Source organism: Pholis gunnellus (assembly GCF_910591455.1).
Source record: "Pholis gunnellus genome assembly, chromosome: 6".
NCBI classification, from domain to species: Eukaryota; Metazoa; Chordata; class Actinopteri; order Perciformes; family Pholidae; genus Pholis; species Pholis gunnellus.
This window is the reverse complement of record NC_136532.1, coordinates 28,442,570-28,456,622: the sequence shown is the minus strand read 5'-3', so window position 1 is coordinate 28,456,622 and position 14,053 is coordinate 28,442,570. Positions and strand designations below refer to the sequence as shown.

Genomic DNA, 14,053 nt, shown 5'->3' with positions numbered 1-14,053 from the left:
TTTGTTTATTGTTTGTTTGTTTGTTGACAGACTGTTTTGAGGACCAGTACCTGTTTGGACGAGACTCTCAGTGTAATTATGTTCTGAATGATCCGAATGAGCTTCGATCCAAAAAGTTCAGAATCTACAGTAAGAAACACTTCAGGGTGTACAGAGTGAGTCACTTCCTGTTTACTCATTATGTTTATGTTGTTGTTGATGATGTGACTGTAGACTGACAGGACTCCCCCCCCCCCCCCCCCCCCCCCCCCCCTCAGGAGGGCAGTGAGGTGTTCGTGGTGGACTTCAGTAACAACGGGACGTTTGTTGACGGACTCCGTATCGGTAAAGACAAGAAGCTTCCTCTGGTCAACAACGCTGTGATCTCATTGGCTGAGCAGCGGAACAAAGGTGTGAGACGTCTCCAGAGGTCAGTCAGCTGTTAGCAGGTCTCACCTCACGCTGCCCGTCTGTCTGCAGTGTTCGTGTTCATCGACCTGATGTCGGACCATCAGTCCAGTTTACCCAAAGAGCTGCAGGAGAAATATCTGCTGACTCGACGCATCGGCACGTGAGTCTGACACGGAGACGCCGCTGTGATGTCACTTCCTGCTGCTTGACACGCTGTGTGTGTGTGTTACAGAGGAGTGTGTGGTGAAGTCAAACTGGCCTTTGAGAGATCGTCCTGCAGGAAGTTCGCTGTGAAAATAATCAACAAGAAGAACTTCCAGTCTGAAGGGGTGAGTGCTCTCTGCTCTGATTGGCTGAGAGCTGTCCTTCCTTCCCTTGTTTCCTTCCTGTTTGCAGAAGTTCAAACCCAGAGAAAACTACAAACATGGCGTCTGAACACGAGGGACTCGTCGATGTCCCTCTGGACCAATGGCAGGCAAGCATGGTGATCATGTGATGTGTTTGTTTCGGTCCAATCACAGACGGCGACCCGGAACGCTCAGACGGAGATCGAGATCCTGCAGAGAGTCGACCACGTGAGTCCGACACCAACGAAGAAGAGACCACCATTAATGATTAATACCGTGATGAACTCCTTGTCTCCTCTCCTTGTCTCCTTGTGTCCTGCAGCCTTGTCTCATAAAGACAGAAGACTTCTATCAGACGGAGGACAGTTATTACATCGTGCTGGAGCTGTGAGTCCAACTGTGATCACCACTAACCTCTACGAACTAAAGAGCAGCACGTTAAACTCATCAGCTTCTTGTTAACAGCAGCATTCTCTTCACACAGCAGCAGTTATAACACAGTTATAATGATTCTGATCATAGATATTCAGCCGTGTTCACAACTTTATCTTCATGTGTGTCAGAGATGAATTTAAATATACATCTTAAACTGCAAACCTATCTACGTCATGTTTTATGTTTGTTAAACTCTCAGTAGTGATAACTAAATGATATGATTATTATACATATTACAAACTAAACACTTTAAAAACTCTAAACACATAATTTAAATGAATCATTTATTTGTTGGTATGTTGGTCAGACGCTATGCTACGCTGATTAGCGTAACATGTGGTATTTGTTATAAATGTACGTTGGTACATACAGAGATGGGCAAAAATACATCAAAATGTATTTTGATACAAAATACAAAATACCCCCAAATAAATGTATTACAACAAAATACAAAATACTGGTGGCAGAAAATGTAACAAAATACATGTATTTTGTATTTAAAATACAGGAAATACTTTTTTCTGGATTTTCTGTTTACTCACCATGTGGTAAAGCAGAGAATTCAGGTTTATATAATGAACACAAAGCTCTGTGAACCCCACAAACAGGAAGAACAGTCACAGAATGTCAGTGTAACTAAGCAAAGCTATTGAAAGACAACAACAATATATATATACATTTATTATGTATATATATATATTTATTAATGGGACTTAACAGCCCATAAACTTTGGTTTTGTATCAACAAGAACATATTCTTCACATATGACATACAAGCTCCCAATCTCCCTCTTCCTACAGCTAGCTACTCCACTGATAAGCTAACTTGCTAAACACTGGCTATGCACTAGCCTAGACAGCATGCTAGCGTCATTAGCATGTTAGCATCGATCGCTAGCTTGATATTATAACCATCACCATGTATATACAATAGGCTATGTAGCCAGACCCAGACATGAGTTATACATCAAGCTAGTTGACATCTGTCACTCAGATACAAGATTTAACTTGACAGACAATCAGCTGAACCTGAAGATCTGAAGACTGAACTCTGAACTGTTTTTTGATTCGTGGAGAAAGTATTCTGAGTATTTTAGATACAAAATTACTCCACTCTAAAGTATTTTGTTACAAATTACGTTAGATTTTTAATCGGCCTTATCAAATACAAATTACAAAATACTCAAAAGTAATTCAAATACGTATTTCAAATACAAGTAATATAAATACTGCCCATCTCTGGGTACATAGAGGTGATAAGAAGCTGTACATGGAGGGACTTAGGACCCAGGAGAAGGGGAAGGAAACAGGAAGAGAAGGAAGAGACGCCACACAAACAGCTGTTCACCGCTCGCTGCTGTTCTTGTAACTGCGTTAAAGCACAATAAAGTAATTGTCGGCGTTAATTAATACGTTAACGAGATTCTCTCTCTCTCTCTCTCTCTCTCTGTCTCTGTCTCTCTCTGTCTCTCTCTCTCTCTCTCTCTCTCTCTCTCTCTCTCTCTCTCTCTCTCTCTCTCTCTCTCTCTCTCTCAGGATGGAGGGAGGAGAGTTGTTCCAGAGAGTAAAGTCTCATCAGCTCGATGAATCCGTCACTAAACTGTATTTCTATCAGATGCTGAAAGCTGTTCAGGTACAAACTTTCTAACAGATGAAGATCTGGAGGTAGAACATGTCTTAATGTGTGTGTGTGTGTGTGTGTAGTACCTCCACAGTAAGGGGATCATCCACAGAGACCTGAAACCAGAGAACGTCCTTCTGTCCTCTCAGGACGACGTCTGTCTCATCAAGGTACTCTCATCTTCATCATCATGACATCATCCCCACCACCGTCATCCTCACGGTCTGTCTGTCTCTCAGGTGACAGACTTCAACCAGTCCAGGATCCTGGAGGAGACCCTGTTGATGAGGACTCTGTGTGGGACCCCGTCCTATCTGGCTCCGGAGGTCTTCACTCAGGGCTCCACCACCGGGTACAGTCTGGCTGTGGACGCCTGGAGCCTCGGTGTCCTGCTCTTTGTCTGGTAGGCTCCTGTCTCACACCCGCTGTCTGTCTGCTCGTCTGTTGGTTTTCCTCTGGAGTTAACCTGTCTGTCTCTCCCTCTCCCCCCAGTCTGTGTGGTTATCCTCCTTTCCATGAGAGTTTTGGTCGATCGATCACGGAGCAGATCGTTGATGGAGAGTTCACCATGATCCCCTCCAAGTGGAGACACATCTCTGATCAAGGTACTACTACTGTAATACTACTGTAATACTACTGCAGTACTACTGCAGTACTACTGCAGTACTCGGACAGTAGCACTGCAGTACTCAGTGTGTGTGTGATCAACAGTCAGCGGGCAGGTTGTAGTTCTTCATGACTTCTTGTGTTGTTGAGGCTCGTTCCTCTGTCGTTCCTCTGTATGTTCCTCTGTATGTTCCTCTGTATGTTCCTCTGTCGTTCCTCTGTATGTTCCTCTGTCGTTCCTCTGTATGTTCCTCTGTATGTTCCTCTGTCGTTCCTCTGTATGTTCCTCTGTATGTTCCTCTGTTGTTCCTCTGTCGTTCCTCTGTATGTTCCTCTGTCGTTCCTCTGTATGTTCCTCTGTCGTTCCTCTGTATGTTCCTCTGTCGTTCCTCTGTATGTTCCTCTGTATGTTCCTCTGTTGTTCCTCTGTTGTTCCTCTGTCGTTCCTCTGTATGTTCCTCTGTCGTTCCTCTGTATGTTTCTCTGTCGTTCCTCTGTATGTTCCTCTGTATGTTCCTCTGTCGTTCCTCTGTATGTTCCTCTGTATGTTCCTCTGTCGTTCCTCTGTATGTTCCTCTGTATGTTCCTCTGTCGTTCCTCTGTATGTTCCTCTGTATGTTCCTCTGTCGTTCCTTTGTATGTTCCTCTGTATGTTCCTCTGTATGTTCCTCTGTCGTTCCTCTGTATGTTCCTCTGTATGTTCCTCTGTATGTTCCTCTGTCGTTCCTCTGTATGTTCCTCTGTCGTTCCTCTGTATGTTCCTCTGTTGTTCCTCTGTATGTTCCTCTGTTGTTCCTCTGTATGTTCCTCTGTTGTTCCTCTGTTGTTCCTCTGTATGTTCCTCTGTATGTTCCGCTGTTGTTCCTCTGTCGTTCCTCTGTATGTTCCTCTGTCGTTCCGCTGTCGTTCCTCTGTATGTTCCGCTGTATGTTCCTCTGTTGTTCCTCTGTCGTTCCTCTGTATGTTCCTCTGTCGTTCCTCTGTATGTTCCTCTGTCGTTCCTGTCGTTCCTCTGTATGTTCCTCTGTCGTTCCTCTGTATGTTCCTCTGTCGTTCCTCTGTATGTTCCTCTGTCGTTCCTCTGTATGTTCTTCTGTCGTTCCTGTCGTTCCTCTGTATGTTCCTCTGTCGTTCCTCTGTATGTTCCGCTGTATGTTCCTCTGTCGTTCCTCTGTATGTTCCGCTGTATGTTCCGCTGTATGTTCCTCTGTCGTTCCTGTCATTCCTCTGTATATTCCTCTGTCGTTCCTCTGTATGTTCCTCTGTCGTTCCTGTCGTTCCTCTGTATGTTCCTCTGTCGTTCCTGTCGTTCCTCTGTATGTTCCTCTGTTGTTCCTCTGTATGTTCCGCTGTATGTTCCTCTGTATGTTCCTCTGTATGTTCCTCTGTCGTTCCTCTGTATGTTCTTCTGTATGTTCCTCTGTATGTTCCTCTGTCGTTCCTCTGTATGTTCCTCTGTCGTTCCTCTGTATGTTCCTCTGTTGTTCCTCTGTATGTTCCTCTGTTGTTCCTCTGTATGTTCCTCTGTTGTTCCTCTGTTGTTCCTCTGTATGTTCCTCTGTATGTTCCGCTGTTGTTCCTCTGTCGTTCCTCTGTATGTTCCTCTGTCGTTCCTCTGTATGTTCCGCTGTCGTTCCTCTGTATGTTCCGCTGTATGTTCCTCTGTTGTTCCTCTGTCGTTCCTCTGTATGTTCCTCTGTCGTTCCTCTGTATGTTCCTCTGTCGTTCCTGTCGTTCCTCTGTCGTTCCTCTGTATGTTCCTCTGTCGTTCCTCTGTATGTTCCTCTGTCGTTCCTCTGTATGTTCTTCTGTCGTTCCTGTCGTTCCTCTGTATGTTCCTCTGTCGTTCCTCTGTATGTTCCGCTGTATGTTCCTCTGTCGTTCCTCTGTATGTTCCGCTGTATGTTCCGCTGTATGTTCCGCTGTCGTTCCTGTCATTCCTCTGTATGTTCCTCTGTCGTTCCTCTGTATGTTCCTCTGTCGTTCCTGTCATTCCTCTGTATGTTCCTCTGTCGTTCCTGTCGTTCCTCTGTATGTTCCTCTGTTGTTCCTCTGTATGTTCCGCTGTATGTTCCTCTGTATGTTCCGCTGTATGTTCCTCTGTCATTCCTCTGTGTGTTCCGCTGTATGTTCCGCTGTATGTTCCTCTGTCGTTCCTGTCATTCCTCTGTATGTTCCTCTGTCGTTCCTCTGTATGTTCCTCTGTCGTTCCTGTCGTTCCTCTGTATGTTCCTCTGTTGTTCCTCTGTATGTTCCGCTGTATGTTCCTCTGTATGTTCCTCTGTCGTTCCTGTCGTTCCTCTGTATGTTCCTCTGTATGTTCCTCTGTATGTTCCTCTGTCGTTCCTCTGTATGTTCCTCTGTATGTTCCTCTGTATGTTCCTCTGTCGTTCCTCTGTATGTTCCTCTGTCGTTCCTCTGTATGTTCCTCTGTTGTTCCTCTGTATGTTCCTCTGTTGTTCCTCTGTATGTTCCTCTGTTGTTCCTCTGTTGTTCCTCTGTATGTTCCTCTGTATGTTCCGCTGTTGTTCCTCTGTCGTTCCTCTGTATGTTCCTCTGTCGTTCCTCTGTATGTTCCGCTGTCGTTCCTCTGTATGTTCCGCTGTATGTTCCTCTGTTGTTCCTCTGTCGTTCCTCTGTATGTTCCTCTGTCGTTCCTCTGTATGTTCCTCTGTCGTTCCTGTCGTTCCTCTGTATGTTCCTCTGTCGTTCCTCTGTATGTTCCTCTGTCGTTCCTCTGTATGTTCCTCTGTCGTTCCTCTGTATGTTCTTCTGTCGTTCCTGTCGTTCCTCTGTATGTTCCTCTGTCGTTCCTCTGTATGTTCCGCTGTATGTTCCTCTGTCGTTCCTCTGTATGTTCCGCTGTATGTTCCGCTGTATGTTCCTCTGTCGTTCCTGTCATTCCTCTGTATATTCCTCTGTCGTTCCTCTGTATGTTCCTCTGTCGTTCCTGTCGTTCCTCTGTATGTTCCTCTGTCGTTCCTGTCGTTCCTCTGTATGTTCCTCTGTTGTTCCTCTGTATGTTCCGCTGTATGTTCCTCTGTATGTTCCTCTGTATGTTCCTCTGTCGTTCCTCTGTATGTTCTTCTGTATGTTCCTCTGTATGTTCCTCTGTCGTTCCTCTGTATGTTCCTCTGTCGTTCCTCTGTATGTTCCTCTGTTGTTCCTCTGTATGTTCCTCTGTTGTTCCTCTGTATGTTCCTCTGTTGTTCCTCTGTTGTTCCTCTGTATGTTCCTCTGTATGTTCCGCTGTTGTTCCTCTGTCGTTCCTCTGTATGTTCCTCTGTCGTTCCTCTGTATGTTCCGCTGTCGTTCCTCTGTATGTTCCGCTGTATGTTCCTCTGTTGTTCCTCTGTCGTTCCTCTGTATGTTCCTCTGTCGTTCCTCTGTATGTTCCTCTGTCGTTCCTGTCGTTCCTCTGTCGTTCCTCTGTATGTTCCTCTGTCGTTCCTCTGTATGTTCCTCTGTCGTTCCTCTGTATGTTCTTCTGTCGTTCCTGTCGTTCCTCTGTATGTTCCTCTGTCGTTCCTCTGTATGTTCCGCTGTATGTTCCTCTGTCGTTCCTCTGTATGTTCCGCTGTATGTTCCGCTGTATGTTCCTCTGTCGTTCCTGTCATTCCTCTGTATGTTCCTCTGTCGTTCCTCTGTATGTTCCTCTGTCGTTCCTGTCATTCCTCTGTATGTTCCTCTGTCGTTCCTGTCGTTCCTCTGTATGTTCCTCTGTTGTTCCTCTGTATGTTCCGCTGTATGTTCCTCTGTATGTTCCGCTGTATGTTCCTCTGTCATTCCTCTGTGTGTTCCGCTGTATGTTCCGCTGTATGTTCCTCTGTCGTTCCTGTCATTCCTCTGTATGTTCCTCTGTCGTTCCTCTGTATGTTCCTCTGTCGTTCCTGTCGTTCCTCTGTATGTTCCTCTGTTGTTCCTCTGTATGTTCCGCTGTATGTTCCTCTGTATGTTCCTCTGTCGTTCCTGTCGTTCCTCTGTATGTTCCTCTGTGTGTTCCTTCATCAAACTTCATCACTTTCTAGGAATATTCTCATGTTCTCATGATGTGTTCAGGATCCAGGTTATGATGATGTTCTTCATCGTTCACAGCGAAGGACGTGGTGAGGAAGCTGCTGGTGGTCGACCCCAAGAGGAGGATGACGATAGAGGAAGCTCTGCAGCACCCCTGGTTACAGGTAACGCACTGTGATGTCATCTGAGGTAACGCACTGTGATGTCACGAGACAGGTGCATGATGGGAGAAGTGTTGTCTCTGTTCAGGATGGTGTGATGATGCAGACGGCTCACAGACTCATGTTCCCCTCTGATGATGATGATGATGCTGCTGCTGCTGCTGCTGCTGCCACGGTAACCACATACACACACACACACACATTCATTCACTCATTAAAACTCATTCATAGTAATACTGACTCCTCCCCCAGCCGGAGGCGGGGTCAGCCGCCAGGAGGAAACGAGGACGAGATGGAGACGAAGAAGGAGACGAAGAACATCCTGCCAAACGGAGCCAAGCCCCGCCCCCTTTCCCAGTGTAGAGGACCAATCAGATTCAGACATTCCTCAGGTCATGTGACTCCACATGTTCACTCCTGAAACACTGTAAATAGTTTGTCTTCTATTAAAGTACTTCACATTTTTCACTCTGTTTGTTTCTGCTTTTAATTTATTCATTTTGAAAACGAATTAAATGTTTGTCTTGGTAAGCCCCGCCCCTTTCAGCTCCGCTCCAATAACAGTTGAGCCTCAGTCGACTTCCTCTTCCTGTTGTACTGACACGTCTGTTCAAAGATAACGTTAGCTAACCTAACGTATAGCTAACGTTTATATAACGTGTAGCTAACAAAGCTAACGTGAAGCTAACGTATAGCTAACGTTTGGCTAACGTTTATATAACGTGTAGCTAACAAAGCTAACGTGAAGCTAACAAAGCTAACGTGTAGCTAACTTAGCTACACGAGAAAGTTGTCATTGAACAGCTTTTCTTAACACAAGCGCTTGTGTTCTACATCGTATGCAGTTTGTCTTTAGAACAAATCATTCCACTGAAGCTGCTGCTTTGCACTGAATAGAGCAAATTAAATCAATGCTGGATAAAGGAGGAGGAGGAGTTGGTGTATTTTTAGATCTACGCAAAGCTTTTGATACAGTCAATCACGACGTGTTAATATCAAAACTCTCTACATTGAACTCTTCACCCAGAGCGCTGGCGTGGACGTCCTCATGTCTATCAAACAGGAAGCAGTGTGTTTAATGTGTGACGCACTGTCCAGCAGCATGAAACGCACAATGGGTGTTCCTCAAGGGTCAGTGTTAGCTCCTCTATTATTCATACATTAATGATCTCCCTCAACGGTGTCATGATGTAGAACTGCAGATGTATGCGGATGACACTGTTGTATACACATATGCAAAAACAGCTGAGTTAGCAGCTGCCAAGCTAACACTCGTTGAACGGATCACACGCTGGCTCCATCCATCACGTCCGACTCTAAACGTAAAGAAGACAAACGAGACGTTTGTTTCTAAAACCATGAGACGAGCTGCTGATGCTGACGTTCTCATCGACGGAGGAAGGCTTGAAACAGTCACTGATTTGGAACCTGCTGAAGGAGTGAGGAGCTGCAGCTCCATCAGTGGAACCTGCTGAAGGAGTGAGGAGCTGCAGCTCCATCAGTGGAACCTTTACTGTGTTCTTGTCCTTGTTTGCACATCAGCTTAAGCTACAATCTGGTTCATGCATCCAATGGTGACATTGATGTTTTACTGTACATGGTCCCTTTTAAATAAATAAATACTTAAAGCTAACGTGATGTTAGCTACACGCTAGTCTGATCCGTCACACCAAACAGAACAGTCGCCATGTGTCTCTTAGCAACAGTAACTAAGGAGGCGTGGCTCAGGGAAAAGCCGTCGTAACGACCTGATTGGCCGAGATGAAAAAAAAACACCAAGCTGCTTTCTAACCATCAACTAAATGATTGGCCCTCGGCTAAGCCCCGCCCCCCTCTGGGAACCTGTTGAGTGAAAGTGTTTGTGTTGTCATGGAGACAGTGAGACAGAATAAACAAACTAGAACAGAATCTCAAAACTTTATTTTCTTCATGTGATCAGTAAACATCTGATTCACGTCGTGAGGTCAAACCTCGTGACATCATCTCCTGACGCCGGAGCGTGATTGGCTCCCCCCTCGGTCAGGTGGGCGGGGCCTGTGAGGTCACAGCTTGGCGGCGCGGCGCTCTTTGACGGCGTACAGGACGGCGTGAGCTCGGTCGAAGGCGTCGCCGACGGCCGAGCGGACCCTGGTCCTCCAGCGCTGCAGCTGAGGACGCTGCTGCAGGACGTCTCTGCCCCCCCCCAGAGGCTGCAGGCACACACTGAGCACGCTCACAACCAAGCCCCTCCTCCAACAGACACCATCAACATCTGAACCAATCGGAGCCTCTCACCTGCATGAGCTCACAGACGGCGAGCAGGTCAGCCACGCTGATGTCATCGCCGCACAGGAAGGGCTGTCTCCTCAGGAACATGGACTCCAGTCGCTCCAGGGTCTCCTCCAGCTGAGACAGAGCGCGAACCAAACGCACCTCGTCCACCGGGGAGCCGGTCTGGACCGGGAGGAGCACCTGAGACACAGACGGGGGGAGTCAGAGAGACACAGGCGGGGGGAGTCAGACAGATGGAGACAGACGGGTGGAGTCAGAGAGACACAGATGGGTGGAGACAGACGGGTGGAGACAGACGGGTGGAGTCAGACGGGGGGAGACAGACGGGGGGAGACAGACGGGGGAGACAGACGGGGGGAGACAGACGGGGGGAGTCAGACGGGGGAGACAGACGGGGGGAGACAGACGGGGGGAGACAGACGGGGGAGACAGACGGGGGGAGACTAGGGGTGCAACGGATCACAAACCTCACGGTTCAGATCATTTTTTGGATCAGCGAAGAAAAGGGGAGGAGTCAAATATAACTTTCCATTTATTAATTAAAGAAGTTGAAGAACTTTGGGCTAAAGTCTCACATGAAAACTAAAATCTTTAAGATGTTCAATTTGAAAATCTTTTTTATAAATAGAAAGAAAAGGAAAGACAGAAAGTGTCTCCAGCATCAAAACAGAAAGAAAACCTTTGACCAGGTTCTGAAATCCTTTGTTTTCCACAGAACGTCCTCACGTCTGCAGCAACAAAGACCTCAACAGATGCTGGAGCAGCTTCAGCAGCGTCTGACAGACGGGACGGCGTCTCTTCACGTGTGGACATGTCTGATGTATTTCCGTTGTCGTGTGTCTTTCTCTTTAAACGACGCCTACGGACCGTAACGGGTTTGTCCACCTCCCTCATCCTCATTAGAAGTTACAGTGAAGACACAATGCTCCAATGAAATGAAGCCGGGTTCCTCTGAAGTTCCTCCGCTCGCCACGACGTTCACCGTTAAAAGCTTCTACGCTGCTCCGTTCACTGAGCTCTGCTTTCTATCTGCTCACTGACGCTCTGCAGTGATGTTCAGGGACGTGAGAAGCAACAGCAGCAGTAACACTATTACACACTATGATGATTACACTGTAAACAAAACACTCTAGCAGACAGACAGACCGTACCTCCAGTATAAACACTCTAGCAGACAGACAGACCGTACCTCCAGTATAAACACTCTAGCAGACAGACAGACAGTACCTCCAGTATAAACACTCTAGCAGACAGACAGACAGTACCTCCAGTATAAACACTCTAGCAGACAGACAGACCGTACCTCCAGTATAAACACTCTAGCAGACAGACAGACAGTACCTCCAGTATAAACACTCTAGCAGACAGACAGACAGTACCTCCAGTATAAACACTCTAGCAGACAGACAGACCGTACCTCCAGTATAAACACTCTAGCAGACAGACAGACCGTACCTCCAGTATAAACACTCTAGCAGACAGACAGACAGTACCTCCAGTATAAACACTCTAGCAGCATGAGGTCTCGTGTTACTTTGATGCCACGCTGTGTACTCGTCTACTCTGGCTCGTCTCTCTGGTTGCCGTGGATACCAGTGATCAGGGACATCGTACCTGGTGGACAGGTACTTCATGATGGCATCACTAGAGACAGACAGACAGACAGGCAGAGAGACAGACAGGCAGACGTAATATTAGTGGCCTTCATGGGATTAATGTGAGAGTAACCAACACTCTTCAGTAAAATTCGAATTGGCTTCCTCCCAAAACACCGACCAAGTGTATATATATATACATATATATATATATATATATGTATATATATATATATATATATATATACACACACACTTGTGTACCTCTCCGTCAGTATAAACCCGTTGTCCTCCATCACGGGAACTTTCTGCATCGGGTTCATCTTCGTGAAGTCTGGAGTTCGGTTCTCTCCTGAAAACACAGAAGAAGAACTCAGACCAGACTGTAACCACAGAAGAAGAACTGACCTTTCTAGCTTCAAACAGACACACACACACACACACACACACTGAACTAACACGCTGCTTGTGTGTTTTATTTATGAGCAGAAGAACATCTTTCATCTTCTCTTTTATTTCATATGAAAACACATTAGTGTGTAAACGTCACGAGGACTCTCAGAGCTGCTGATAAGAGCTCTGCTGAGGGGCAAAGTTCTCCAGGAACTCACAGGTTCCTGGAGAACAGGTTCCCCGCTCACCTTTCCTCAGGGCCACCGTGCGGACCGTGTGCGGGATCCCGGTGCAGCCCAGCAGCAGGTGCACCGCCCTGCAGGGCTGCGACAGCAGGTCCAGGTACACCTGCACCGCCCGGCGCGACGCCATGAAGACTCGTTTTAACGGAGCGATAAACAACAAACAGCTGTTCTCTTCCTCTTCTTCCTCTTCCTCTTCTGCTTTAAATGTGACCTACCGCCACCTGCTGTCCCGGAGCAGTTTCACAGTCACTGTTCTAAATGACAATAATAATAATAATAAAGACAATAATATAACTAAATACGTTATAATTAGAAGAAGTTGTAACGTTATGGAGTTGTATATAATACATATAACATATATATGAATCTGAAGACATTTAGTGTGAAGACATTTTGAAGAGGGAGGAGTCTAAAGATTGCGTGTGTGTGTGTGTGTGTGTGTGTGTGTGGCAGGAACACTAGCATTTAGTTGTAGCTGGAATGATACAACAAGTCATCACGTATAACAAGTTATCACATATATTAAGTTATAACATATAACAAGTTATCACATATAACAAGTTATCACATATAACAAGTTATAACATATAACAAGTTATCACATATAACAAGTTATCACATATAACAAGTTATAACATATAACAAGTTATCACATATAACAAGTTATCACATATAACAAGTTATAACATATAACAAGTTATCACATATATTAAGTTATAACATATAACAAGTTATCACATATATTAAGTTATAACATATAACAAGTTATCACATATAACAAGTTATCACATATAACAAGTTATCACATATAACAAGTTATAACATACAACAAGTTATCACATATAACAAGTCATCACATACAACAAGTTATCACATATAACAAGTTATAACATATAACAAGTTATCACATATAACAAGTCATCACGTATAACAAGTTATCACATATAACAAGTCATCACATATAACAAGTTATCACATATAACAAGTCATCACGTATAACAAGTTATCACATATAACAAGTTATAACATATAACAAGTCATCACATATAACAAGTTATCACATATAACAAGTTATCACATATAACAAGTCATCACATACAACAAGTTATCCCATATATTAAGTTATAGCATATAACAAGTTATCACATATAACAAGTCATCACGTATAACAAGTTATCACATATAACAAGTTATCACATATAACAAGTCATCACATACAACAAGTTATCACATATATTAAGTTATAACATATAACAAGTTATCACATATATTAAGTTATAACATATAACAAGTTATCACATATATTAAGTTATCACATATAACAAGTCATCAGATATAACAAGTTATCACATATAACAAGTTATCACATATATTAAGTTATAACATATAACAAGTTATCACATATAACAAGTTATAACATATAACAAGTCATCACATATAACAAGTTATCACATATATTAAGTTATAACATATAACAAGTTATCACATATAACAAGTTATCACATATAACAAGTCATCAGATATAACAAGTTATCACATATAACAAGTTATCACATATAACAAGTCATCACGTATAACAAGTTATCACATATAACAAGTTATCACATATAACAAGTCATCACATACAACAAGTTATCACATATATTAAGTTATAACATATAACAAGTTATCACATATATTAAGTTATAACATATAACAAGTTATCACATATATTAAGTTATCACATATAACAAGTCATCAGATATAACAAGTTATCACATATAACAAGTTATCACATATATTAAGTTATAACATATAACAAGTTATCACATATAACAAGTTATAACATATAACAAGTCATCACATATAACAAGTTATCACATATATTAAGTTATAACATATAACAAGTTATCACATATAACAAGTTATCACATATAACAAGTCATCAGATATAACAAGTTATCACATATAACAAGTTATCACATATAACAAG

General features: G+C 44.0%; 2 protein-coding genes across 3 annotated transcripts; one reads left to right on the top strand and one right to left on the bottom strand.

The window, feature by feature from the left end:
- Nucleotides 1-35: 35 nt before the first annotated feature.
- chek2 (checkpoint kinase 2) lies at nt 36-8,031 on the top strand (the record flags this gene model as incomplete). Its single annotated transcript, XM_079161893.1, has 13 exons — nt 36-155; nt 258-390; nt 460-550; nt 623-719; nt 912-965; nt 1,060-1,124; nt 2,709-2,805; nt 2,877-2,963; nt 3,033-3,196; nt 3,286-3,398; nt 7,495-7,580; nt 7,666-7,752; nt 7,830-8,031. Coding segments are annotated over 13 exons (1,305 nt in total), but the record flags the coding sequence as incomplete, so codon positions are not given.
- Nucleotides 8,032-9,480: 1,449 nt separating this feature from the next.
- gstt2 (glutathione S-transferase theta 2) lies at nt 9,481-12,269 on the bottom strand. Of its 2 annotated transcripts, none has more exons than XM_079161891.1 (5): nt 12,085-12,269; nt 11,708-11,795; nt 11,342-11,492; nt 9,852-10,028; nt 9,481-9,779 (listed from the first exon to the last, which is right to left on the bottom strand). In XM_079161891.1, the coding sequence occupies exons 1-5, from the start codon at nt 12,206-12,208 to the stop codon at nt 9,597-9,599; spliced, it is 723 nt and encodes a 240-aa protein (XP_079018017.1). In that variant the 5' UTR covers nt 12,209-12,269; the 3' UTR covers nt 9,481-9,596. The 2 variants fall into 2 exon arrangements, with proteins under 2 accessions (XP_079018017.1, XP_079018018.1); XM_079161892.1 differs by having other exon boundaries at nt 9,481-9,766.
- Nucleotides 12,270-14,053: the final 1,784 nt, after the last annotated feature.

Excerpts from the sequence above, each read along its gene's own strand:
- gstt2 (XM_079161891.1), bottom strand. The coding sequence starts at position 12,208 with ATGGCGTCGCGCCGGGCGGTGCAGGTGTACCTGGACCTGCTGTCGCAG. Across the intron at positions 11,796-12,084 it reads CACGGTGGCCCTGAGGAAAG|GAGAGAACCGAACTCCAGAC; the intron begins GTGAGCGGGGAA and ends CTGTGTTTTCAG. Across the intron at positions 11,493-11,707 it reads GGGTTTATACTGACGGAGAG|TGATGCCATCATGAAGTACC; the intron begins GTACACAAGTGT and ends GTCTGTCTCTAG.